The sequence below is a fragment of the Gavialis gangeticus genome, unplaced genomic scaffold (genome assembly GCF_001723915.1).
Source record: "Gavialis gangeticus isolate Ggan-Ray unplaced genomic scaffold, GavGan_comp1, whole genome shotgun sequence".
Classification (NCBI taxonomy): domain Eukaryota; kingdom Metazoa; phylum Chordata; order Crocodylia; family Gavialidae; genus Gavialis; species Gavialis gangeticus.
The window spans coordinates 97,762,174-97,789,815 of NW_017729025.1; the positions used below are offsets into that span (position 1 = coordinate 97,762,174).

At 46.6% G+C, this 27,642-nt stretch overlaps 2 protein-coding genes across 3 annotated transcripts in view; one reads left to right on the forward strand and one right to left on the reverse strand.

Annotated features, from left to right (window-relative positions):
• The first annotated feature begins 10 nt into the window (after window positions 1-10).
• On the forward strand, window positions 11-9,926 carry ACP2 (acid phosphatase 2, lysosomal). Its single transcript, XM_019519270.1, has 9 exons — window positions 11-129; window positions 2,835-2,987; window positions 3,331-3,429; window positions 3,604-3,693; window positions 5,963-6,095; window positions 6,191-6,279; window positions 6,960-7,066; window positions 7,600-7,775; window positions 7,858-9,926. Exons 1-9 carry the CDS (start codon window positions 43-45, stop codon window positions 7,992-7,994), a joined length of 1,071 nt encoding a protein of 356 aa, XP_019374815.1. The 5' UTR covers window positions 11-42; the 3' UTR covers window positions 7,995-9,926.
• A 405-nt stretch (window positions 9,927-10,331) lies between these two features.
• The window catches only part of DDB2 (damage specific DNA binding protein 2), a 23,749-nt gene continuing 6,438 nt past the window's right edge, over window positions 10,332-27,642 (reverse strand). The window contains exons 2-11 of one of the 2 annotated variants that reach the window (XM_019519267.1): window positions 27,146-27,325; window positions 24,055-24,185; window positions 22,382-22,573; window positions 21,318-21,463; window positions 17,901-18,000; window positions 16,482-16,659; window positions 14,394-14,539; window positions 14,059-14,223; window positions 12,931-12,976; window positions 10,332-11,218 (exon numbers count right to left, since the gene is read on the reverse strand). In XM_019519267.1, the coding sequence (XP_019374812.1) occupies window positions 10,971-11,218; window positions 12,931-12,976; window positions 14,059-14,223; window positions 14,394-14,539; window positions 16,482-16,659; window positions 17,901-18,000; window positions 21,318-21,463; window positions 22,382-22,573; window positions 24,055-24,185; window positions 27,146-27,320 (1,527 nt within the window). In that variant the 5' untranslated portion in view covers window positions 27,321-27,325 and the 3' untranslated portion in view covers window positions 10,332-10,970. The remainder of the gene's footprint in view (window positions 11,219-12,930; window positions 12,977-14,058; window positions 14,224-14,393; window positions 14,540-16,481; window positions 16,660-17,900; window positions 18,001-21,317; window positions 21,464-22,381; window positions 22,574-24,054; window positions 24,186-27,145; window positions 27,326-27,642) is intronic. The other variant, XM_019519268.1, reaches the window with a different exon arrangement.

Below are 27,642 nucleotides of genomic sequence, written 5' to 3' on the forward strand. Positions count from 1 at the left end.
CAGTCCGGGCTCCCTGGTGACTCACTCTGGGCCTGCTGGCAGATGGGGATGCAGCAGCAATGGGAGCTGGGCCAGGCCCTGCGGAGCCGCTACCATGGGTTCCTGAATGCCTCATACCAACGGCAGGAGGTCAGTGTCAAACAAAACATCTGCTGGAATAGATTTTATTTCCCTTTCCTACAGAGCTACCAGAGACAGTTTAACCAAGTTAGCCTATGCATTGCTCCTTCCAATCCTTTTCCTTAAGGAGAATTGGGATGTCAGAGAAGGACTTTAATTGGGAAGTCCTGGGTGTCAAGCTCCAAAGGGAGTGAACTCAGAAGGGAGAAAAAGAGAAACTGTAATACAGCTTGTAGCTGGAGGAACTGTTCTTTGTTCTGTGTCCCCAGCCCACCCTGCCATGCCTGTGCAGTAGAGTGGCTATTCATGCAAGACCTTCCAGTAGCTGGATCTGTCATCTGTAGAACATCTGACCTAGGCAAATGTTGTTAGCACGTCAGAAACCTAAGTTGCCACTGAAGTAAAGTCCTTGGGGTATAATGGATCTTATCAAGCTGGGTTACATCAAGAAAGTAGAATATGCTTGTTCTCTGATTTGTTTCCACTGTCAATTTCTGAATTGAGCTAGGGAGATCTACTTGCCCTTAGCCTTTCATGCCTCATTGCAAACATCCCAGCTTAAAGGGCCAACAGGACTTAGGAGGAAAAAAAAATAATGAGCTTAAAACTCTTTGTCTTACAGATACTAGGATAAATTCAGCCAAGGGTTAATTAGAAGCAATACTACTGTAAGAGGGTTAAAAATGCTGTGAAATTGGCCCAGGAGTCAAAGTTGGAAGATAATATTTGGTACTGTTTCCCAAAGTCCTGAACCCTGATATTAAAAAAGACAATTTAAAATCATGGTTGATCATTCCATGGAGCAGCCTGCCCAGGAAACCAACTTAAGATAGTGCTTCTTGGAAAAGTAACATGCAATTGCTATCATTACTAACCAAACCCCTCTCTTTATTTGCATCCATGCTCCAAACCAGTTACTTGCTTTTTCCTGTTCCTTCTCTGTAAGTTTTTAATATTTCCAACAGAGGAGTTTTCACCCAATTTGGAAACAGCTGTTGTGAAGTGTCATTGTTCTAATATGGGGCCTTGTAAAAACTATGTACCATGGCAGCATAAAAATACATATTCCAACCCTCTTTTCCAGACTGTATGGTCCCTTCCTAAATCTCTCTCCTCTAAAACTTTTCTGTTTGCTTCCTGGTTAATGCGAAGAACAACCTTCTCCAGACTTTAGTTCTCTTCTCTGCCTGGCCTTCTCTTTTAGGAAGCACCATCTCTGGATTGCTCTCATGTGAGCACTGGTCATCTGACATGGCTACAGGCCAGATTCCTGTAAAAGGGTACTGAAACAGACATGTTTGTTTAAGGATTTAGTGGTTTGTTACATTGCTCTAGTCCGCTAATTCCTGCTGCTCCTTCAGGGTTTACCTAGGCATTCCTTCATCTTTCCTAATGGAGAAGGCTTTTGCTGTAGCTTTGCTGAGTCATGGCATGATTCACCTAAAGTGGATACAAATAGTCAGTCTAAAGACTGAATAAATTTTGCTAAAAAGTAACAGTTTGCCAGATATAGTTTGATGCTCTGTGAAGAAAACCAACGTTTCCCCTTTCACAGCACATTCTCTCTGCAACTGCCCATTTCCAGTCACCATCACCAAAGCTCCCGACCTTCGGCTTCACCCCTGACTCCTCTTGCTTTATCTATTTCTTCTCTAATGCCCTGACTACCTGATGTCAGCCCTCTCTCTGGGCCAGGCCTATCTGTCCCTCAGGCCTGCTCCATGCACTTCTTCCCCCACTCCTACCCCAGTGTCTCTGGTAGGCAGTAGTAAGGTACTAAACTCTTGAAACCTTAATTCTTCTTGAAACTGCCTTTGCCCTTCTTTCCTATGAGGGCCAAGCTCCCCCTTCCAAGCTCTGAAGTAATGAATGTTCTATGCTCTTTCCATCCTAGGAGCTGAAAAAGTTTTGATACAGGAATGTGAAGCTCATTTGGCCAGATCTAGACCAGGTGGATGACCCATAAGCAGTGGTGATGGATTTAGTCCCCACACTTGCTGGAGCTGCTGTATCAGTGTGGCTCTCGCACCCAGGGGGTAACATCCCTGCTGCTCACCTCCCCTCTATCCCCTTCCATTAATCTTCATCACCAAAGGTGTTTGAGCCCCAAATACAGTGATGGGTAAGGTGGGGGAAGGGAATGGCAGCAGCATTAACCTCTGGGTTCTGGAGTTGTGTAGAGGTGGATCATCCAGTCCATCAGAAGCTCTGTGAGGCTGGATGTTTGACACCCCTGCTTTAATGAATGAAATTTCAGCACCTTTTTCTGTCCGTACTGTTAAGTGTATCTATCATTACTGCCATGATTGTGCTGAGGCACAAATTCTTGCACGAATTTCTCAGTGAATCAGTTTCAGAGCTAAACTGAGCCAAGGAATCCAGCCTCCAGTCCTGTGCTGTAAATGCTACATTTACTTTGTGTACTTGTCACCAAATACATTTCTGCTTCTTCTGCCTGCTTGCTCCTAACTCCTACTTCTCACCTGAGTTCCTTCTTCCCTCCCATCTATCTCATCTCCATGCTGTGTCCCACCCTGTCCTGTATTACACACCAAATTCCTTCTCCCCTACCCTGGGAAGTGTTCTATCTGTAATGGCCTTGGCACACTTGCATGCATTTTTTTTTCTTTTTCCTTTTTCTTTTTTTGCCCTGCATTCCCTTTTCCATGGTATAGTATTGATATGAGCAAAATGTATTGTCTCTACCCCGGTAGATCTTCATTCGTAGCACAGATTATGACCGGACCCTGATGAGCGCAGAAGCCAACCTGGCGGGCCTCTACCCCCCAGAAGGACTGCAAGTGTTCAACCCAAACATTTCCTGGCAGCCAATCCCTGTACACACAGTGCCCGACTCTGGGGAAAGGGTGAGTCATGGCAAGGGAAAATACTGGCAGCACAGACACTAGGATCTCCTCCATCCAAGAGCCTTTCTCTTCAGTGTCCATGTTCACTCAGTCCAGAGCTTCCCTCCCATCACTCCCTAGACCTGCCTTTCCTGCTCCTGGGCCAAGGAAGAATTCAGGGCCTCTGCTCATTCAGCACATTAAATACAGCATCTCAGTGGAAAGGAGATGCCTTCTCCTGGCAGACATAGAGGATTGGGGTGTGGTACAGTTGTTAATGTCTGTTAGGAGGATTCTGTACTCAAATGTTCCAACCACCAAGCTCTTCTTTCTTTTCTTTTTTTTTTCTTTTGGCTCTGTCCAGCTGCTGAAGTTCCCATTGTCCCCCTGCCCACGGTATGAGCAGCTGCAGAATGAAACCCGGCAGTCAGCAGAGTACATGAATAAAACCAGGCAGAATTTGGTAAGTGAGAGTCCTGTGTAAGACAAAGGTTTCCAGAAACCTGTGGCAGGGAAGAAGCCAGCTTCACATAACCAGAGACAAGAGGGAGGGGTAGGAAAGTTCTGCTTTGCAGATTAGAGTGTGCACTGTGTGGTGGGTGAGAGGAAGGTCCCAGTCTCTTCTCTGTCCTTGTAGCGGTTCCTGAAGATGGTGGCAAATGAGACAGGAATCCGGGATGTAACCCTCGAGTCTGTCTGGAGTGTATATGACACACTTTTTTGTGAGGTGAGTTCATCTGAGCGCCACCCCGCAAAGGGAGGGACCCAGTATCTTTGGCTAAATTGAATGGGATTAGGGATTCACTAGACTGGAAAAACTGGATTTGGTGGGAAACAAATTTGTATTGTACAGAAATCTTTTCTTTCTCCCCTCATAATTAGATATAATCTTTCACTTTCTCAGTAACCCCTCCATCTCCAGATGCACATCAGAAACACAGCCTCTTGCTGCATGGTTCAGAGGCTGCACTGGGGCCATAAGAAATAAACATCTCTAACAGAAGTTACTGCAGTCCCAAATGGTTACTTCTCTATGGGCAAGCTTGAGTTAAAGTCTAAAATCCATCCTGGCTTTTTCTTTTGGTTCCCTGCTCAAATCATTAAAAGCTCCCAGGTAATATTCTTGTGTCTGCCCCTCTCTCTGCTACTTTGGGCCATTCACTTCCTGTCCCATGCCTCTACTTTCCCACCTGTTAAGGATTAACTCTTCCCCCAGATTGCAGGAGGCTATCAGGTTTAAGTCGTCATTGTTTGTAAAATGTTTTGAGACCCTCTCACTCAGGAAGGCCTTAAAAAAGAGTGCACTATTATCTTTTGAATACTTCCCAAACAAAAATCATGTTAAGATGGGAGTTAAGGTTGAAAGCATACAGCAATAATAAAGGGTTAAATACCAAACCAAACAATAATAAATAAATAAATAAATCCATTTAAAGACGCACTTTCTTATTTAAACTGCAAGTTTGTGTACTGATAATGATGGAGAGCTCTGATCCTGGGAAGGAGATCCTCCTGCTTCACACAGCAGAATTGTTTTGTTCGCTTTGAGTGCAAAATTCAGCTTCCCTAACTCAGGAACCATGACTAGCAGCTCCACAACATAGATAGGATCCTTGTTTGATCACTACAGTTGGTCAAAACCTTAAGGGTTTGCCTACGCATAAACAAACACAAAGCAGAATAGCTTCAGGTTTTGGCAAGACCCAGACCATCAAATTACCTGAGTATCTAAATACTACAAAATAACATCTTTCTAAGTACTCTGCGCTAAACCTCCCTTTGTCAGCTCATCAATTAATTTAACTGAATAGTATGAGTTTCACCATTATTTATTAACAGCAAAGGTCTGCCCCTTCTAGACTCAAAGATTCCCTTTAGATTGTTTGTTGCATTAAGCCTTTGGTTTCTGTCATCTTGTTTGTCCTTTTGGGCAAAGCACATAGTAGTGTAGTAGTGGCTCTTGCCATTCCTTGATTGTTTCAGACCTCCTTATTGGCATGAGTCCTGCTGTCATGAAGGAATGTTGATGAAACTACAGTTACTAACAAATAAATTCCAATGGCAGAAACACTAGTGGCTTGCAGCTCTGTTCTTCTGCAAAAGTCCTCCTTGTTAACAACCTGCTTAAACTTTCTTTGGATGTAAAGGATCTAGAATTCAAAGAGCATCTCCTTGGCAAATAAAGAAATGGGGGCACCCTGAAGGAAAGCTCCTCCCTACATTGGTACAGCAGGACTGTACTGGAGACTAGGGATTTTCCTTAGTTACTTAGAGCTTCACTTCTTTCTAACTCTCACAAGCAACACTATAAGGGAAAGACTTTGCTGAGTAAGGCTGTCTTTTTTCAAAGCTGAGGCAGGAGATTCCCCTGCCCCTCCCCCCACTAGCTCAAACCAACAAAAAGCTCCAAAACGAGAATTTCCTGACTGCTTAGTAAATGAATGCAGAAGCAAATTTACTTCCCAGGCTGCTGACAGGTACCTGATCTAAGCAGTGGTGAATAGATCTAAAAGTATTCCGCATAGTTCCTCTTGCAATATATTGGCACATGCTCTAGAAACGTGACACAGGAGAGTTGTTGACCTGTTTACCTTCTGCTGCAGTTCATCCATCTATCCATGTATGCTGGCTGTGTACAAAGCAGACTCTTTCCGTGCCTCCCTGCTCCCCATGTTCTTACCATGGAGGTTATTAGGCCCCTCTCCTGGATGCAGTGACTGCCACTGAGCACTAGCACTCTGCTAGTGGCCCTGATCTTCCCTGCCTGTAGTAGCTTTGATTCTTTCATGTTCTTGTACTTTGCATTTTTATTTCTGGCTCTGTGTAGTCTCAAGAAGTCAGAATCAGCCCCACATAAAATAGATGTCTCTTGGACTCACTCTATACACCAGCTGTGTTTATACAGAAACACAGTCCCTGGTTTTTAGTATTACTATTAGTCCCTATGCTTCTCTAAAAACAGTGACCATTCCCATTACTATCCCATTACTTTCTAGCAAGCACATAAGATGATGCTACCACCATGGGTGACATCAGAGGTTATGGTTCAGCTGAAACAACTAAAAGACTTTGGCTTTGAATACCTGTTTGGGATCCAGGATCGAGTGGAGAAAGCTCGTCTGCAAGGCGGTGAGTGGACGAGATGAGAAGGAGGTGGGGCAGGGTAGGACTCTCCTGCTGCCCAATCTAGCTTTAGGGTCTAATCAGCCATTCTTGTTCCTCAGGGGTCCTGCTAGCTCAGATTAGGAAAAACTTGACTTTAGCAACAAATACCTCCGCACCTCGGCACCTGAAACTGCTTGCCTACTCAGCGGTAAGTCAGAATGTGGGAGCTGCCCTTGTCCATTCTTCCCATCTGCTATAGGTTTGAGCCTTGATAGTGGTGTTGAACCTTCCTGTCTTTCCATGTAGTCTCTGTCTACCATATCCAAGAGACATAGCTCTGCCTGTTGCTGGGTCTGCTGTAGACTACTAGAAAGTGGCCCTTCTGTATACCTCCCTCGACATAGCTGAGCCACAGGCAGAAAGATGGGCTTGGGGGTTACTACTCCCCAGCTTTGGTAATTGGGTGGGGGCTTTTCCAGTGTGGCATCTCAGCAGGTGATGGATTCAGACACTTATTTCCCTCCAGCCACCTGATGAGCTGGAATGTCCAGCATCTTTTCCAGAGTTGCAATCAAAGTGGTCCCTAAAGGCTGACCCCTGGGGAATAGGGTAGGCTGGTATGTACAGCTGCATCTCATTCTTCCTTTTTCCTGGTACAGTCTTCTGTACCAGAGTCACCATATTAGCATCATTGTTCCTCTCCCCTTTCTCTGAGTCATCAGAGCATGGGAATGCACAGGCTTTCCCTTCTCTGATATGGTTCTGAGTTAGCTCCCCCATGCCCAGCACAACCTGTGGTCCCTTTTGAGGCTCTTTCTTTATGGATGTCGTCCCAGGTGTCCTTTCTTATTTGTGAGGGATGATTCATGTGTTCTGTTTCTTCCTCAGCATGACACCACACTCGTGGCACTGCAGATGGCTCTGGATGTGTACAACAGGGTGCAAGCACCATATGCCTCATGTCACATATTTGAGCTGTACGAGGAGGATGATGGGTGAGGGCTACCAAAAGGGCATCAGCTTCATCCCAAAGGTTAAACATGTAGGCTAGACTCCAACTTCATGGTGGCACCCCCTGCCTTGCCCCCAAGTAGGGAAGAGAAAAAGAGATGGGAAATACCAGTACACAGTACACCCACCCAGCTCTTTGCTGCCACTTTTATTTCGGATGGTGCCACTTCTCTGATAAACTGGAGCTGATCAGTTGTCCCACATGACTGATCAGAGAAATGGTGCCTTTTAAAATAAAAGCCACAGCAAACAGCTGGAGTGGCTTAGCAGTCCTGTGTAGCTATTTGCTACAGCTGTGTATACCCTCAGTTACTTCACAAACCTTCACCTTTGTAGGGGGGTTAGGAACCTAACCCTGCCAAGTATCTGGGTGCAACTTTACCAGAACAGTGAGTAAAAGGTAGTTACCTTTATAGAGTGCAAAAAGGATGATGGAAAGAGGTGGGCACTTGATGGTCATGGCAGGGATAGTTCCAGCCAAGGGAAGGTACCACTTGTATGTCTGTTCTGTTTACAGCAACTTTTCTGTAGAGATGTTTTTCCGGAATGAAAGTGGGAAGGAGCCTTTCCCTCTGACGCTGCCTGGCTGCCCACAGCGCTGCCCCCTGGGGGATTTTCTGCGACTCACAGACCCAGTCATTCCCCAAGACTGGGAGCAGGAATGCCAGATAGCAAGCAATGTCCAGGACACAAGTGAGTGCTGTATGGTCTGTGGAATAATAGAAAAATGAGAGCTTGTGTGCCACTGTGCTGACTTCTTGCTTTCTCCTTGCAGAACTGATTGTGGCTCTAGCTGTCTGTGGATCCATCCTCTTCCTCCTGATAATCCTCTTGCTGACTGTCCTCTTCCGCATGCAGTCACAGCCTCCTGGCTACCGGCATGTTTCCAATGAGGGAGAAGAGCAGGCATGACAGTCACTCCAACCTCTCCTCATGCAGCAGGAGGGAGCAGTGCTGTTCCCAAGGATGAGTGGATGTCCTTCAGTGATTGAGCATTCTTCAGCTCTGACCATTGCTCCCCAGACTGAAGCTGGGCTTTGACAAGACTTTGACAGAACCTGGCTGCTCCTAAAACTAAACATGATGTTTGCAGAAGGTGAAGTGCCACAGGTGGGCTGACTTCAAAGAAATAAAATATCCTCTCCCGAACGTGGTGTGCTATATGGAATCCCCAATTCCAATTCAGTACCACCACTCAAGGACTCCCCTTCTACCCAGTTTGGCCAGCCAGGGCATTGCATCTCAGGAAGACTTTTTCCTTCTAATGATTGTAAACTTTACCACTCACCCAGACTGCAACAAAGGAGCCGGATCTCTCCAAAAAGCTGTGATCTCCTGCTCAGTCAGGAACTGCCTTGTTCTTTTAGGTCAATTTTTGTGTATATTGTAATCAGCCTAGTGGCTCAAGGCAATGGAAAGGCTGGGCCTGGGCCAGAGCCCCAGCTGGTTAGGGACTGAATCCTCACCTGCTCTCTAGGCACTCTGAGCTGCTGGAGATCACAGGCAAATTAGGAATACTTGATTAAATCATTCCTGTCTTTGCTACTTGATTGGTGCTAGCATCTGGTCACTTTCCCCCTCCCTTATTCTATATCAAGAGTGAAAAACCAGCCTTAAGTCAGGGCAGGCCTGTAAACCTGACATTGGGTCCAAAGTTCATTGCCAGGGTAGGCTGGACATGTCCAAACTTGACAGAGGCTTTGCCAGGTGAATTAACCTGTGATGCCCAATTTGGGATCTTTCCAAGCTGTCACACACCCAGCCCTGTTGTGCAATGTTACACAAAGGAGAAAGTGCCCTGCCTGTTCCCTGGGCCAGGAGCTTTGATTACCTTCATAATGCTGTCCTGCAGAGCTACAGTTGCTTGTGGTTATGAAATTATTAAGCCCTTTTTAAAGCTACAGCCTTTGAGCTGACTGCTCTAGATTCCTCTGGGTATGTATAGCTACAGCCTCTTTAGGAGGAACTGGCAATACTCCCTGTACCACACTGTGGGCAGAGGTTGGCTATAGGCCCAAAGAATGTGCATTGCAGGCAGAAAGTATTACGCAGCACTCTAAGGCCACGTAGCAGAAAAGTCTGCTTCCAAAATCAGAATGGACACCACCTCCACCAGTTTTCTCCCCATTGCTGAGGCTGTTGTTCATGTGCCAGGGTTTGGATCTTCTTTCAGAAGGGATGCTAAAGAGTGAGCATATCTCTGCTACTTGGGTGGAAGCAGCAAGCATCTTTGAATGCTGCAGTGGGCGCTGGGAATATTATACTAAGCCCTTGTCACCTTGCCTGCCACTTCCTATTCTGTGGTTTCTGGCAAAGGATGAGAGGCTGCAGCAGGCACCAGAGGCACTGGCTTTTTACATGGTGATGCTGCACATTCACTTCCCAGTTTTAGTTCCCTTTCTGGTCCAGTTCTCTTCCCTTCTTGGCGACAGAGGCCAGTACTCCGATTACAGGCGCTTCCTTTTCTTCCCCTACTGTGGATCATGGGGCTTTTTCCCTCAGCATAACAGGCTGTTGCCAGCATGGGAACTCTCTCAGCAGAAGCTGTCTGCTGCTCTCAGCAACTCCCTCACCTATTTCTCGCCTTATTAGGGATGTAAACATAGGTCACCTGCCAGTCAAGACAGTGACAAAGAACAAGCAGCTGCTCACAGGAACAGGCACGAGGAAGAGAGGTAAAAGGAAGTGCATTAGAGGCAGCCAAGCCTATTTTTTTAATCCAAAAGATTTTGCACAAATGAAAGAGAGGTTTCTATAGTGATTAAGACTTTGTGAATGAGTTTCTGTAATTCTATTCTGTTATTTCCACCCCTCCTCTTGTGCATTAAAATCAATCTGGGACTCAGCTTCTGATGCTCCTTTTCCTTTGTGTTCATTCACAGGCCTGTTATCTCTTCATAGTCAGACATTTGTGGAGTCTATTGCAATGGACTCCTTTTCAAAGCATGAAGATTGGGTGGGAGAGGCAGCAGGGAGGTGATGGGGAACTGGGTGTGAGGGAGAGAGGGAAGGATGGGTCAGAACCCTTATTAACCAGCACACCCATAGAATGATCCTAAATAAGATGGGCACAAAATTAACACTGGTTTTGGCTCCTAGTACCTAACATATTCAAGACTGAAAGTCTTCTATGTTCTTTTACAAGAAACCTTTGTAGAAGGACCATCTATGTAAATGCCTATCACATCTCTGGTGGTATAGGCTCCAGAAAAAACAACGGCCCCTTCTTCTCCCTTAGAAGAAGCTCTGTATGGTACAAAATGTTTATTAATTCTTCAATATTATGAACAAAAAATCCCAGCAGGGCCCAAGCCAGGGCCACAGCCAGCAGTCTTTGGGGGTACACACTGTCCCTTGGCAGCTTTGTAAACACAAACTTTAAACCTTAAAATCTTTCAGGTTGACAGCAGCCCTGAGGTGTGGGACTAAGAGAAAGGATGTGGGAAGAGAATCCTCAGGTTCTGTTTTGGGAACATTTAGCCCCACATTTGGAAGAACTGGAATGAACAAAGCAACTAAAACTCTGAAAACATGAACTACAGCATTAGCAGGGCCACATCTCAGCCCTGGCCGTTCCACATTGGCCTCACATTCTGCAAGACTGGTAAAGAGTAGGCCTCAAGCATAAGTACAAGAATGCTCTTTTCTGGTTCCTGCAATGAATGCTAGCATACAGCATGATGTTCTGGCTCCTACAATGCTTGATAGAAGTGATAAAAGTGTGTGTGTCATGCCCTCTACAGGAGAAGCTGGGCAGTGACACCATCCCTTCAAGGGGGAAATGAGAGAATAAGGGAAGCAACGTAGCACTCAGGGAGGAAGGACATAGCAGAAAGCTAGTACCTGCAGGGCACTCTTGCTCACTGTGTCAGTAACAGCTTTATCTGATCAATCCTCTAGATCCTTCTTCTGCTTTCTGCCCTGTGATTTGGTATTTTTGCCCTTTGTTTTAGTCTCTTCCAGTTCCTGAGCAAGCAGCTTGGCTTTGAGTTTGCTTTTTCCTTGATTTGGTTGTCTCTGCCCCCCACGTTTGGAGGAGCTCCTGCCTCCAATCCCCTGCTCTGTCATGGCTTTCAAGAGGTGTTCCTGCTTCTTGGCCACCATCTCCTCCCGACTCCAGATCAAAATATTAAAACCTATTGAGAAAAAAAAGTCAACGTGTACCCTCAGAAATACTGATGGGGCTTTACGTCCTCTTGGGGGAAGTCACCATCTATGTCAGTTAAACATTTGGCAAGACACTACACAACATAAGCAAGAAGTGTCTTTTCTGGATGCTTCCCAATCACCAAAGATGGTATCTCTTCATTCCTGATCTTCCCTTCACAGAACCCCATTGTAAGTCTCACATACCTGGCCATGGGAAATCTTGGGGCAGTACCTAAAAGTTAGGAGATGTAAACAATTGCCTAGTTCCAAGCCTCTCCACAGAAAGAGCTGTTCTACCAAAGATTCTGCCATGAGTGAGAAACACACCATAGTAGGACCAGCTTTCCCAGGTCCTAGAGATGCCCAAGCAGGCCAAACTGGGGGACCTTTCAATCTAAAGCATGGCAGGGGGCTGGCTCCCTGCTGCTGCATGCACTTGGGGGCAATGGAGACCCATGCCCCCCAGATCTGTGCACGGGACAAGGGCTGCCTCCTGTGGGCTCAGGCTCCTGCCCTGCTGCCTTCCCCCAGGGCCTCTGTAGCCTGGTGGGTGGGACCTGGCACTGCAGAGCAGAGTGGGGATGTGCAGGAAAGCTGCTTACCGCTGCAAGCTCTGCAGTGCCCTGGTGATGTATCCCCTGCCCATGTGGCACCAGTGAGGGGTACAACCCCACACTGCTGCTCCTGCCGCATGAGCAGGGGACGCATCACCAGGGCAGTGCACAGCTCGCAACGACAAGCAGCTTTTGGGCACAGCCCCACTGTTCCCTGCAGTGCCAGGTCGCATCCACCAGGCTGCAGAGGCCCTGGGGGAGGGCAGCAAGATGAGGAGCCCAAGCCCGCAGCAGGCAACCAGCCCCGCCCCCACCCCATGCACAGATCTGGGGGGGCACGGGTCCCCCCTACCTCCCCATAGCGCACACAGCTGCAAGGAGCCACCTCCACACCTGAGCCTGCAGCAGGTAGGCAGTAGAAGCAGGGGAGCCGGGCTCTGATCTGCTGCAGTAGCTGCCGTCTCCTGCCAAGGGCAGGGGGCTGTGGACCCAGGTCCCTGGCCCTGGCAGCTGGAGGTCCCCTCCAGCAGGGCTGGGGAGCAGGGGCTGTGGGGGGAAATGAGGGGCATGAGCAAGACAGAGGTTTGGGGGAGGGGGCAGGAAGTGAGGGGCACCAGCAGGTCTGGGGGAGGCTGTGAGGAGGGTGAGGGACACAAGCAGGGCTGGGGGGGAACTAAGGGGCACCAGCAGGATTGGGGGGCCTGTGGGGGAGGAGTAAGGGCACAAACAGGGCCAGGGGGGGCTTTCATTTTAATCATGGATTTCAGGGCATTTTATCAGAGGACTTGTAATTTTTTATCAGAGAATTTGAGATTTTTTTTTATCAGGGAAAACCAGGATCCCTGCTAATCACAATTCCCACTTCAGCAGATGTTTGCAAAGCAATTTGGTAGCAACTGATTAATCCTCAGGAAGGCAGGAGTAAGGAATACTGAGGTGCATCTTTACCAGTTTCATAAACGAATGAATTAAGCCACTGCAAATGTTAATGGCAGAGCTCTTTTTAGCTTCCTGGGGCCCTTCCCTCCTAACACATCCCTATTTGGAGAATCCAGTCTGCCCTCTTTGGGACCAGAACCCACTATCCCAAGTGTCCCTGTAAGGAGAAAGAGAAGCCAGAGACCGCCCCCTGCCACATCACTTACCCATGCCAGAGGCCAGTGTGTCTCCCATAGGATTAAACTTATTAAGCTGCAGATAGAAACAAAATGACAAACTGTAAGAGTGTCACTGTTTCTCTAACAACATCAAACAATCCCATTCCCTACAAAACCTGCAGAAAGGACCCTGACTAAGCGTGAATCCACTCTGCACAGCTCAGCCATTTAGGTTCACGTGGTTTACACCCCATCTGCCTGGGGCAGTGGTTTGGCCAATAGGCTTCAGTCAGTAGGCCAGATCCACCCATCATGCTGGCATAAATCAGGAGTAACAATATTGATGCCAATGCAGTAATCATGTAAAACTGCAGTAAAGGTGAGGCAAATCTGGCCCATACTCTCTCCTCTCTGCTCAGCTTCTCTACAGAGACAGAAGAGGTAAGACCCTGTGCTTGGGAGCTGAGCGTGCTGACAAGATTGGCATGCCCTTCCACTCAGTGGGAGAAGCTGGAGGATCAGGTCATCAAAACCTGATGCAAGAGCTGTAAGTTGTGCAGATGACTTGTAACCATACTCCCACTCTGCTTCTCCCCACCCCTGACAGGGTAATTCACAGTGGCTCCAATGCACGTGGCCAGGAAAGGGCTAGATCTCAGGCACAGAGGTAGCAGCTAGGGCAATGGTTTTAAAATTTGCTAAAGTCACAGAACACTTTCATAGCACTTCTTCTGCCATGGAACCCCTATTCTAAAGACTGATGCAGTTGGGCAGCCTGGCCAGGCAATGGCAGCACATTGCCACCCGACCCGCTCTGCCATTACTCCCAATCTCTCTGTGGAACCCCTGAAGACCAACTACAGAATCCCACTGTTCCACAAAACAGTTTGAAAACCACTGATCTAAGGCATCTCTTGCATGAACCCTTGACCAGGACTCTCTCTTAGGAGACTGCTCCTATGGTAGATGTTCTGTGCCACTGTAAGTCATGACAAACACTTCCTGAACTGTTCTCCCATGTGGCTAGGTCAGAATGTTTCTCCCACCACACACTGCCATCAAGCCTCCTCCTGGAGGAGCACCTGCAGTAATGGAGGAGATGATTCCCAGCTTAATCTCCTCCTCCATTTATCTTGCTAGCATAGTGGCCCTTTCAGCTTCAGTGTCCATACTCACTGAAATAATGCCAGAAGCATTGGGGTCATGGAGCTGGCACACCATCTCCCCAGTGTTTCCATCAAATATATCAACAGTTCGCAGTTCATCCACAGTGTAGCTGGGGAACTTGGGGTCTGGGTAACGACCTGCCACAATGAGGTCATAACGAGGATGCCACGTTGCCTAAACACAAAGCAAAGAGATGGTGGGTAAACAATTCCAGAAGAACGCTGTAAGCAACCACAATGCAGTGCCCTATCTTGGACAGAAATTATACCATTGCATTTTTTTTGCACCTGATGCTAGAAGCATGTTAAGAAAATGCCTTCTCAGGTTCCACTTGCTTACATTACCTTGATTGGTGTGAGGTGCTGGAACTGCCGATGTGGATGTGGGATCAGGTGCTGTGGTTTGGTCCAATCTGAAGAGGAGTAGACTCTGATTTCACTGTGTTGGTCTGTGCTCAAGAGTTTGGCACCATCTGTTGGGCTGAAGTAAGCTGGGAAAGGGCAACAAGACAGATGAGAGGTCACAATCCCACAGGTACAGAGAAAGGAGATTTAAAAGCCAAGAGGCCTAATTGGGAAACTTGTAAAAATGTCTTAAATAGTTATTAAAAAGGACATGTGCCCCAACAGAAAAGGCTCTGCCCTTGTCAAGTACTTTTTCACTGAAGAAGTTCAAAACCTGAAAAGTTACGGCGTGAGCATGTCAGGGAAGTATCCATAGGTGGAGGAAGAAAAATTATTTTGGGAGGGTTGAGTGTGCACACATCTGTGCATGTCCCCCCAGCAGGTAAGTTTTGTTGAGGAAGGGGTGTGGGGAGGGGAAAGGGGTGTGGGGGGAGCAGATCAAGGCCCTCACCTGCACAGCCAGGGCAGGGCAAGGGACGGAGCTGTGGTGAGTGGTTTGTCTGGGGGAGGGGGCACCTGGAGGGGGTGGCGGCTCCTGCACTGCATGCACTCCAGGAGGCATGGGAGGAGTGAGCCCCGGATTTGCATGCAGGGTGAGGGCAGGCAGCCGCTGCAGGGGCTTGGGCCAGGGCTGTGCCAGGCTCTTCCCAGTGGAGGGCTTGGGCCAGGCTGCACTTGGGATGGGCAGCAGAGCTGGGAGCGGGGGCTAAAGCGAATTTTGGGGTGGCCTGTCCTCCCTGCCCCCAGCCCTTCTCCCAGGGCTGCCACCACCCACCCCAAGTGCAGCCGGCCCAACCCCTGCACCTCCCCTCCTCCCCTCACCTGGTAGAGCCTGGCACAACCCTGGCCCCAGCTCACAGCAAGCAGGAGCCCACACTGCCCCACACAGATCTGAGGGCACATGACCCCGTGCCTCCTGGGGTGTGTGTAGCAGCAGGAGCTGTGCCCCCTGGACAAGCCGCTTGCAGCTCAGTCCCAAGCCCCACTGGCTCCACAGTGCCCGCCCCAGCCTCACTCCCTCCCCACCCGTGCTGCAGCCACCGGAAGTCTGCAGCTGCCTGGTAGCCCTGCCACTGCCCCACATTTGTGGGAGCTAAGCCCCATTACCCCCTCCTTTCTACTGCCTATGGAAGTATCATTATCATTTTATAGCGGAAGAAACAGACACTGAGCAGGAAACAAGCTCGCCCAAGGTCACAGGGCAAGTCACTGGAAGAGCTAGAAACAGAACCAGACTGTTCTCACTTCCACTGCCCAGCTACACCACATTCCCTTCCAATGCTAGGGACAGAACTAGAGGAATCTCGATTCCCAGCCCCCGCTTCCAGCATTGGAACTTCAGCACCAGAAGATGAGGAACATCTTGACTGCCTCAGATGAATTCCATTCCCCAACTTTAGAAACCTTCAGTAATTTCACAGTGAGCACTCAGAGGCATCACTGCAAGAATATCAGAGGACAATTATCTTCTTAAACAGAAGAACAGCGTATCTACTGGTGTCAATTGTTCGGGACGATTTAGCCAGAAATCAATAAGACTGAAGTGGCACCAGCACTTTCCTACAAGACTTTTATCAATGCCTAAAATTTTTTAAATTACATAATATCTAGATATGATGAAATCTAGACCTTAAATGCTGGAGGCAGCAAGTGGGAGAGGAACAGTGGAAAAAACCCTGGTCATACCCTGTTCACTCTCCCTTTCAGCATCTACTTTCTGTCACTCTGTGACATAGGTTACTGGACAACATGGACCTGTGGTCTGACCCAGTAAATGGGGGTTCTTTCTTATCTGAACGTGGTAAGATTAAACAATTTTGGTGCAAACTTAATTTTTCAGTTCACACATAGAAGAAGATGGCTGAAATAGCAGATTGATACTTACATACCTGTGGTAGGGAAAGTGTGGCCCCAAAGGCAAGAGATATGGAACCAGGGCAAAAAAGAGACTAAGACAGACAGATACACAGACTGGACAGGCAGATCAGCAAAGCACACAGAGCAGAGAGCCCTACCTCACTGACCTACCAGCATTGACAGGTTTGTCATGAGGAAGCACATGAAGGAAACTTGTCTTGTCTTTGATGTTCCTGAGGTCCCAGATTTTGACTGTCTGGTCCACAGAGGCTGTGGCTAAGAGCCAATCGCAGCGAGAGTTAAACTCCACATGAGTTACTTTCTTTTTGTGTAATTTCAGCTTCCAAATCTGCAGTGGAGGAAACAGAATATGAGATGCATATAGGAAATACAGAGCAGGTAGATACAATGCCTGCCAGAACAAGAGCCATTCAGCACTGCTTTGGTACAGATAGTCTAAGGGATCTAGACATTGGAGAATGGAGCACTCATCTCCTGGATACAGGGTGATGCTGTTAATTCAAAAGGTTCTAGAGGCTGGGGGAGATGGGCAGTGCTGGCTAGCACTGCAAATCCCACAGGAATGAACTGACCATCTATATTTAGGAAAGGGGAAAAAATAATGCAAGCTACCACGGTGGGTCTGACCTTACAGATTCATAGATGCTAGAGTCGGAAGAGACCTCAATGGATCATCAAGTCCGACCCCCTGCCAGTGGCAGGAAAAAGTGCTGGGGTCATGTGACCCCAGCCAGGTGCTTCTCCAGTCTCTTCATGAAGACTCCCACTAAGACATGACTGCAGTATCAGTCCATGCCTGGACTTGAACCTGGGTCTTCCCTCTACCCAAGTGAGTATCCTACCCATTGGATTAATCGGAGTTACCTTGACAGTATGCAAAGCCAGTGCCTTAGCTGGTGACACTGTCCCCCGACTGACAGCCACAGTGCCTATAGCTCTTGGGGTGGCCCAGGCCCAGACCTGTCACCCCTGCAAGCTGGAGCAGTGATGAGTAATGAGTCATTATGCAGTAACAGCAAAAGGGCAGTCTTGCAGGCAGGGTCCACTCTTAGAGAAGTTCCCACCCTGGGCTCTAAGCAGCTTTCCAGTTTCAGATCCTGGCAGTGGCAGTGTGCTTGCTCAGGCAGAAAGACAGTGCAGTTTCTGTCCTCCTGACCTTTGCCAGTTGAACCTTGGAACTGGGAATCCCAAGGCTGGATGCTGCTCTAACTGGCTCCATTCCACTACAATTCTCCAGGGAACTTTCTGCAGTGTGTACCCCATTGCCAGAGGCCTTTTGTCTACAGGATGCCTCTAATACTGTTCTTACCAACAGCCACTCAGGGCGGGGGGGAACCTCACCATGTAGTGCCTAATTTAGAATCACTGTTTGGGAGATTTCCAGTGAACTCATCTTGAGAGCAGGGAGAGGCAGCACAGCAGATGGAAAAAAATTCCCTGAAGTGCAGGGTCCTTCTTGCTCCCTCCCCTTCCCCCCATCTTGCAGCAAGGACTGTTTATTTTTTGCACAAAGAATATATAAACCATCAGTGTCTCCAGAAAAGGGAAAATGCAGAGAGCCATACAAACCTCATCACCACCAGTGCTGAGCAGGACCACGTTACCCACGTTATCACCTGTCACCACAGACCGGCAGCTTGCAGACACATCAACACTGCAATACCAGAAACTAGAAGGAAAAGCAGAGAGGTCAGCGCTGCCTCCTGCAGTCAGGGAAGGTGAGGGATGCCCCAGTTTACACCCTCCCTGACTCTCTGTAGAGTGAGGTTGCAAAAGACTGAACAACTGGGCCAGGGAAAGTTCACCAAGGCATCATCAACTTGGTGACTATGTGTATCATTTCTGCCAAGTAACCTTAAGAGGATGGGAAAGGTGCTGTGGTAGTGGGATGCAGCTGAAACTGTATGGTCACTTGGCACCTGCACATAGACACAGCTTGGGAAAGATCAGGACTATATGTAGGGCATTTACCATGTGCAGAAATAGTTTAAAATGAGACTCCCCCACAAAGAGGTAAAGATGCTGTAGAGTTTCTGGGCTGAAAACTTTCCATCTTAATTTGCTTCCATTTTAGCACTCCAGGAACTGAACACAGTCTTATTAGACAGATGCCTGGGGGCCTGGTCTCTCAACCCAAGCTATACTGGTTAGGAATACGAGTGAATTCTTTAGCATCTGACAACTAGTTTTCAAAAAACTTCACCTGCAGAAGATGCTTATACTAGACATCTTGCTCTGCTGTGAGCTTTGAGTTCTTTGCAAGAGAAAGATTGCTCTTTTTCTGCAGCAAAAAAGTGAAATCTAAGCTGACATTTTCTAAGGAATGTCTTAAGTGTAACCAGGGATGCCTGTTACACCTTTTCAGACCTTTTTGAGTCCAAAAAGGTTGAGAACAACTGGCAACTTGACTCCCTTTTTTTTTTTACATCATAGAAGCATAGGAAAGCAGGGCTGGAAGGGATCTCACAAGGTCATGTAGTTGAGCCCATGCTCAAGGTATGATCATCCCTGACTAAACCTTCCCAGTCAAGTATCTGTCCAACCTGCTCTTGAAAATGTCCAGGGGTGAAGATGCCACAGCTCTTCTAGGTAGCCAGTTCCAAAGTTTGACTGCCCTCATAGTCAGAAAGTTCCTCCTAATCTTCAAAATCCTAATCCTACGGCTACAGAGAAAAGCCCATCTCCATCCTCTCTATTATCACCTGTCAAGTAGTTGAAGACTTATAAAATCCCCTCTCAGTCTTCTCTTCTCCAGACTAAACAACCTGAATTCTTTCAGCCTTTCCTTATACATCTTGCTTCCCAGGCCCCTAACCATTTTTGTTGCTCTGCACTGAACTCTTTCCAATCTGTCCACATCCTTCTTGAAGTGTGGGGCTCAAAACTAGACACCATACTCCAGGTGAGGCCTCACCAGTGCTGAACAGAGTGGGAGAATCACCTTCCTTGATTTGCAAGTGACACTCCTGCTAATACAACCCTGGATGCTGGCTTTTTTTAAAACAAGAGCACACTGTTGACTCATATTCACCTTCTGGTCTATTGCAACCCCCAAGTCCTTCTCTGCAGTACTGCAGCCTAAACAATCACTCCCCATCCCCCAGTATATGTATATCCAGGCTCTCAAAGAGTAAAAGAGGGACTGCACTGTCAATGCAAAGGAATTGAGGAACAATCCTGCCCTTCTCACTAAATGTCATGGTACTCATGGCCACAACCCAGGGCACAGGAGATCCCCTGTGCCATTCTGCCTTCCTTGTCTTACAGACTTAAGGTGTCATCCTCTGATGCCACATAAAGCTTTACTACCTCAAAGGGCCCAAACTTAATGCTTCCAAGAGAATTTCCTGGCTCCTTCTGGAACACACAGACAAAACAATGGGCACAAAGGTTCCTGGAGAAGGGAGGATCACAGTAAAAGACTGATCATCTGGAACAGAGCTCTCTGCTGCTTAAGTGAGACATACCAATTTAATGGAGTTTGTTTCCCAACAGCTGCAGGACTGAAGTTCTATATAGCTTGGTCCTGATCTGACAGCACACACACTCTGGACCTGCAAAATCGACATAGCCATCTTCCCAAACAAGGCATATTCCTTTCAGTAGCACTGCTTCTCCCACCTCCAATCACAAGGCATAGCTTTGATAACTACACTTAGGACTAACCTATACCTAGGAGCACAGGATCGCAAGAAATATTCCACGCAGAACCAGAAGACACCCCACAGCAGCTGTGCACGAGGCTCTTCCTTCACTGTCTTTGCCTCAACACCTCTTGCAGCTGCGTCTAGTGCATCATGGCTGGTCTTTCCCAAGGTGTCAGCAGCAGGGACGATGACAGCTTTGGAGGGAGAAACCCCTACTACTAACTGCATGGAACTGAAATTGTCCTCCAGGACTCGCCCCCCAGCCCTTCTCTATTGAGCCAACAGGTTTAATCGCTACACACAAAACAGAGGAAGAGAGAAAAGTGAAAGGTGCTAACTGGGTGATACAAACCCCTTGGGACTCCACGGTGGTTCATCAGCTGCTCATAAAGCCGCTTTGTACCAAGTAATGTGCTTCAATACTAACTTTCAAGAAACCAGTGAAGAAGCCCTCAATAGGCCCCAGTTTGCCTCAGAGTAATGACATCTGGAAGAAGCATCCCCTTCAGACCCAGTCATCATCATCTTGATCCACAACAGATTTGATAGTGGGATAAAAAGCCCATGTCATGTCCATCAAATCCCACAGCTTCTGCTGATCCGGGGGAGGCAGCTGAGCACCGAATTTGGGCTCCAGCATGGAGAAGTGTCAGTGGACCTCTGCAGCGCAGCCCCGCACCCCTCCCTAAGGAGGGCTGCAGCTGGAATAGCCACTTTGAGAACTGGCTGGGTCACATGCTACTGGAAGGAAGTAGGCAGGGAAAGAAAACAGAGAGGGTAAAAGGGGATGGGTGTGCTGACACTGTGGGCCCATTTCTAAAATTAATGTCTAACTTCCCAAGCCAACAGGGTTTGCAGTAATATTAAAGGAACTCCTCAGAGGGCTCTTCAGAGAGGTCAGGTCACCAGGGCTAGGGTGATGTCAGAGCTGATATTCCTGTGCATCCTTTTGGAAACACAGGGATCTGGACTTGGTGACCCAGTGACACCTTCCAATTCTATATGCGTGCTGCACAGGATATGGGAGGTGTAAAGACATAAGCCTGAAGAGTTCTACTGGTACCCCCAGAAGAACAGGAAAAAGTAAGTGTGGAAGATCACTCTTTCACCTGGATGGGGAAAAAGAGAAGTCAGTATTCAATCCCTTTCCCCTACACCCGCACAGGGAAAACAAGAGGAAAGAAGCTCCCAAAACAGACAGACTCCAGAATTCAACAAAAGAGGCGGATGTAGGGAAGAGCAGAGCCTAGCTCTCATGTTCGAGAGACAAATAAAGCTCCCTCTCTGTGCTGCCCTGCCAGCAGGATGCAGAGGCCCAGAAAATTGCCACGTTTCTTACTCCCAGTCCTCGGTGCTGGTGAAGACCCGGAGCGTACTGCCATTAAAATCCTGCAGGGTGGTAGTGCCGGCAATTGACGATGTGTACAGCTGACTAGGGTTAAAAGGGTTAAACTTCATTCCTGTGATGGCCCCTCCAGCTCCCATCTACAATGAAGGGGATGAACACAAGTGAGTGATGGGGAAGGAGGAAAGTCCCTTCTTCCACTTCACATTCACCACTTCGTCCTCACCACTGACTATGACACAAGCCATGACCCCTAGAGAAGGGAAGGCAAGTGTCATCCTTACAAGCCAAATGGCTGGCTGAGATGATGAACTTATTAGGGAGAGGACTGCAACTCCTCCAGTTCTAGGGCAACATGATCCCTGAATGGCAGTCACCATACTTTCCCCAAAGGAGCACAAGGCAACCAGGAAGGAGACTTGGGGATCTTTATAGGAAAATCCTCTTCCCCCAACCCTCTATCCATTTGTTAACCTGAAGAGGAAATGAGCCAACAATACAAATTTGAACCCTCATAGGACCAGGAATTGGCAGGTCCAGGGAATGGGATGATGGGCATGCAAAACCCTCAGAGCCACAAGGCCTCATTCACTGCTCTTCACTCTCTCACTTCAAATGAATGGACTCTCCTTTTACCTACTCAACAAGGTATTTCCTCACCTGACACAGACTAAGAGGTGAAGAGGAGAAGGTTCAAGTCTAAAAATCAATAAGGCCCCTCTGCATCCTTCTTAAGAATTTATTTCTTAGAAAGACATTCTTGTTTATTTCACTCATGTCTTACCACTGTGAGATTCATCCTCCCACCCCTCAGCCCCAGAGTGTGGGGAAACTTCTCCACCAGTTCTACACACCTCCATCTGACCTGCAGCCTCCCCATTCTAACCAAGTCCTGGGCCTCACACAGTTTTGAGGTTGCATCTCAGTCCACTCCTGCAGTACACACACCCATCCAGTCTTGGTCTGGGTAATTCAAACAGTGCACCTCAATCTGACCTGCAGCACTCAGGGCTATTCCAGGCCACCCCCATGCCCATCCCACACACCAAGTGACTTACCCCCTTTATGAAGCAGGTTTTGTTAAGTACTTCATAGTCCCAAAGAATGATATCTCCACCTTTGGAGCCCACAGCCACAGTACTGGGGTGTGTTGGATGCCATTCCAGACATGTCACTCTCCTGTCAAAGGGGCTTGCTGTTCGGAAGAGGCGGTATGAGGTGAGAGAACGCAGGAAGGGCAGCTGGAGACACTGTTTCAAAGACAGTAAGAGACTGGGGTCTTTAAAGAGCTTGCAATATCAGAAACTATTTAAAAAGCACCAACAGACCATGTACACACTGCCAGTGACGCATTCTTCTTAGGGCACTGGCACAGTAAAACTGATCTCCAGTAACGCCAAGGAGAAAATGAGCACTCTGCTTGCTTTTAAACACACTAAAGTCACAGCTGAGCAGGCAAACCAGCAGACTCACTGTGCGCCCCATCTTGCAGAATAAATGTAAGTCAATCTGGTAGCAAAAGGCAGGTCCAGATTCCATTCTTGATCTGTACAGTGTGAGTAGTTACCCCCAGGGTAGTGGCCTCCTATAAAGACACTATTTCCATCTTCAGAGTTAGATGATCAGTAGGTGGGAGCACAAAACCTGTGGAGAGACAGACCCTTCACAAAACAAAAGTACTCCAGCTGCAGCTACTCACACAGCTGATGACAAAAGTGGTGAGAAATCACTCTCTAAACACTGTAAAAGGAGCCAGGGTCTTTGGACTAGGGAAGAAGCAATGTTTACTAGAATCATGGAAATTGGACAAGATGACCCTTCAGGTCTGTTCCTACCCTATGAATCTACCATTACATTAATATGACATTAATAAGCTTTCCCTATACGAAGAAAATCCCAGCAACCACACATTCTTCCAGTATTTATTCACCAAGCACCTGAAGTGTTAAGCAGTATCTAAAGACCTAAATACATGGTCCTTTTTCCAAAGTTTATTCTTCTAAATGACACAGCAGAACAAAAGGATAACAATAGAGTGGGTAAGAAAAGGCAGAAAGTGACAAATCAGGTAGATACAAAATAAATTATTGTTTAATGAAAAATACTTAAACTACCTAAACATAGAAAATGAAACTGTCTTAGCTGACTCACTCCTTGTGGTCATGATAAAAGTTAATCCTTAAATAAATATTGAACAAGAGCAGAATTAGGCCTCCAAAACTGCTTTCAGAAAGGGCACTACTTGCCTCAGAGACACAAGGGGGAACAACATGTAGAAATGCTTTCGAGAGAAGTGGATATCAAGGCTGGCACTGTTAGCAGAACACCACAGGTAGGAGATAAGGGACTAGGTCAGATGGGTACAAGGAAAGACCATTGTGCAGGGTCTTAAATGCTACAACAAGCAGTTTAATTTTAATGCAAGGAAGCAGAGAATTAGGGAGATGCAAAAGTGGGAATGAAATGGCAGAATCAACAAACAAGGAAAATTATCTTAGCAGCTTTATTTGGCATGGTCTCCAAGGAAAAGCAGGAATACATCAGACTTTATCTGCACACCAGTGTAAAAGTTTAGTCATATGACAGGCATGGAAACCATGGGCCTGGATAGAAGGGGAAGGGGGTCTAACATACCCATATGTTTTCAAGGTTAGGCTTTTATATTATTTTTTTAACATAAACTCTGTAGGGAGCTCAGCTATTCAGGAGGATGGGAAGAAGAAACCCTCACCTGTCTGAGCTGTGCCCGGATAGAGCCACCCAGCATGTTCTGGTAGATGTAATGGATGATGCTGTACTGCTGCTTCAGCTGATGGAAAAGCACCCCCATGTTTCTGATCGTGGAGCCACCTTTAGCCCAGCCTGCCAGAGCACAAAACAGCAAAACTTACTGATAGTAAGTGCGTGTCCATACTGGAGAAATGGGTGCATGGGCTGCTGAACCCAGTAGTGAATTCTGGTCATAAGAGAAAGGACATCAAATGATTCCTGTGAGTGTGAGCAGCATCCTGAAGCTTCAGAGCACCATGCATCCACAGCTTGACAGCCTCATTCCCCCTCAGCATCTCTCAACAGAGGCAAAAGGAAAGAGGCTATAGTAAGTTTATAGGCAATGCTTTTCCTCAGCTGTTAGATGCCATGTTCATTGCTCTGATATAGCAAGAACACCTGGACTGGGAAAGTAAGACCTGGAGTGGAGTAATGACACAGAAAGGAGAAAGCAATCTTTGGGATAAGCATCTAAACCCATAGTAGAGGAGAATTCAGGCCTGGGACCAGACTGGGGACAGAAACGTATTAGTTGCACCTAGGCAGACAAGGTTCTTTAGGTAAATCTGATATCTTTTATTAGACCAACTCAATTTTTAGTTGCACCTAAAGATTCCCATGGAATTTCCCAGGCATGCCCTTGCAATTCCAGCTCATAAATCAGAACATTCTGTCTACTTGCACTGCCCTGCAAGCTTTGGTTTTGATAACACACCTGCTGGCTCCCCACACACAGAAGCCTAAAAACCTTTCTGTATGGGGAAAATTCTGCTGAGCTGCACCACATGCTCTTTGTGTTTTGTTCATGTTCTAGGTTTTATCATCAGGGGCATTTACAGGAAAACAGGATCTGTTCAACCTCATGCATCTGACCAAACCACCCCCATAGCTTGGGAATATAACATCCCAGGGAATCCAGATGCCAGATCAGGATGTAGCAGAGCAAATGCATTTATTAAGACCCACAAATTCTGCTTTTATACAAGGATACCTCTTAATAAAAACAAGGAGGACAGAAACAAAGGGAGCATTATATATAAAATGAAAAAACCTTCTTAATGCAATACTGAAGCCTAGAAATTAAGAAAATTAAATTACACACACTGTGTTCATCACATCTGCTGTTGTTATGGAGGAAAAGCCATCTCCATTCAAACTCCCCATTTTCAAAGATTTATAACATCTTGAGGATTTCACCTCTTGGACTGAGGGAGCTTTTTATCCCAGACTTCAGTTCTGTCATTAAGGGTTTTTAATGTGCTCTTTAGACATGTCTGAGTTTAGAGGAAGGACAACTCCTTAAACACTGCCCCCCATAGCAAGAACAATTCTCAACTACCCATTTTAAGCAGAAATGCAGTTAAAACAACTTGAAGCAGGGCCAGGACAGAAGTCTCTGCTTAGCTACAGGGAAACTTTTTACAAAAGTTCTTATGGACTGAAGAATCTCAATATGCTTAGTGGATGAATCTCATTAGGCTCCGTGCCCTTCAAAACACAGTTTGTGTTCTTCCAGCTAAGCCTAACCAGGGATCTCAGGAAGAGACTCAGACAGCTGCAAAGACTCCTTTGGCATTATGTGGTTGCATAACTGCAACCTGGTAGCTCTGATGCTAAACCAGCAAGAAAATGCATAGCAATGGCTTGACTCAGCTATCGGCACCACCACATGAACAAAACATTAATTTAATTGCTTATAATGCTGAAAAAGTTACATGATTTATTTGGCATGATTATCCATGGAGACAAGTTACATATAAAATATCACATGTTTAAACTGATGTATTTTAAGCATCTATGCAAAAAAGTGCATGCTCCTCTTCAAAATGGAAAAAAATATTTCCCTAAGCCAACTATTGCATAAATCAGAAACTACTGAATGGATTCTATTCAAACTGTACAAAAATTAAGCCTGGCCTTTCACATCAGGATACAAAAGGGGAAGATTCAGACAAAAAATCTGTTAAGAAAGCTATAAATAACAACATGATTGGTCAGATTTTCCAGGGTGCTGACCACCCCTAAGTCCTTTGGAAACCAAAGTGAAAATTGGACCTGAAGCTATAAAAAAAACAAATTAAACTATAACAAAACCCCACAAACATACTAAGCAGAACATTTACCTCTAGTTTCCACAGCTTGTATTACTACATACTCTAGAGGCTTTGTTCATACACTAGAGAAACTGGGGCAAATGAAGCACAGGTAAAGCAGAAAAGCACTTGCTAGCACTATTGTAGCTCTCAGGGTACCACCAAATAGATATTAAAGGAACTGTTCTTCTTCAATACTTTCTGAGTCCCTAGAATGGATGTCTTGTAAACATTCTAGAAAAAGAAATATCTCTGGAGATCCCATAAGCAAAATATAGCTTAAGAGTGACAGCCCTGAATGTGTAGAGACACAGAGTCCTTAATGCAAGTCTACAAAGGTTCCTGGGACTGATCACTGAAAATATCAACACAAAAGAATTAGCCCTTGTCTCTCTGGACAGGACCTTAAACAATAACAGCAGAAAAATGTAGCACCTAGCTAGAACTGGCACCCAGCTCTACAAAACAGCTTACTGTTGGCTGCAGCATGATATCCAGGTGGAAAGGCTGGTGTAAATAGTATGGTGTGTATTACTAAGCTGTCAGTTATGAAACAGTGTGAGGAATTAACATGAAAAAAAAAACTATTACCAGGATTGCCTGCCTACAAGGAAGCAGAAATTCAGCCATTCAAAAATTTCACAAAGCCAAATCTCTCTCCAATGAGTGGCAATGTAAACTTCCTTGAGCCCCATTTTAAAGTGATGAGCTGTGACTTTCAAGAAAATAGTATATGTGCATGCTTACTGCAGTCTCTAAACAGATTACTGGGGGAAAAAATGTTTCCATATATTATCCGCTCCTCATGTAGGAACATAAGCCAATCCCAACGCTCCTGTCTGAACAAGTTGTTGGCTCCTTGATATCTTCCTATGCCAGCTATCTGAAGATTTGGCTGATAGTTTGCTCAAATTAGGCCTTGTGGGCAAAAAAGAAAATGAGAGCCCAAGGGAGATTTACCTGTTTTCTCTGTGGGTTTCAAAGCTTTTCTCACAAACAGTCTCTTTGCTTGTGGCTCATTTTCTAGTTCGCCAGATCCTCGTTTCCTTTTCTCAGCTGACTTTGCCTCTTCCTCTGGCTGATGCTCATGAGCCTTCATGTGTTTCTTTTCCTTCGGCTGGTTGGCAGGGGCCATTCTGTCAGAGCAGAAAAAGCAAACAAAGTAAAGAAGCTATAATTGTAACTGCTTATGGCTAAAGAAGAGAACTGCAGTATAATGTGCCCTGATTATGAGGCTATGCTTGTGCTACCCTTCATCACTGCAGTGCTGGCTTTTTGCATACAATGATGTGAGGAGGAAACGTGGTTCAGTAAACTGCACTTTGTGCCTCTGTGAAACTGTGTGGCTCTTAAAGCACTGGGGTATCTGTTCTAGCAGATCTGTTTTTACAAAATAACTGAGTTTAAAATGTACTAATCCAAACAAGGCACATTTGTGCAACTTTAAAATGCAACAC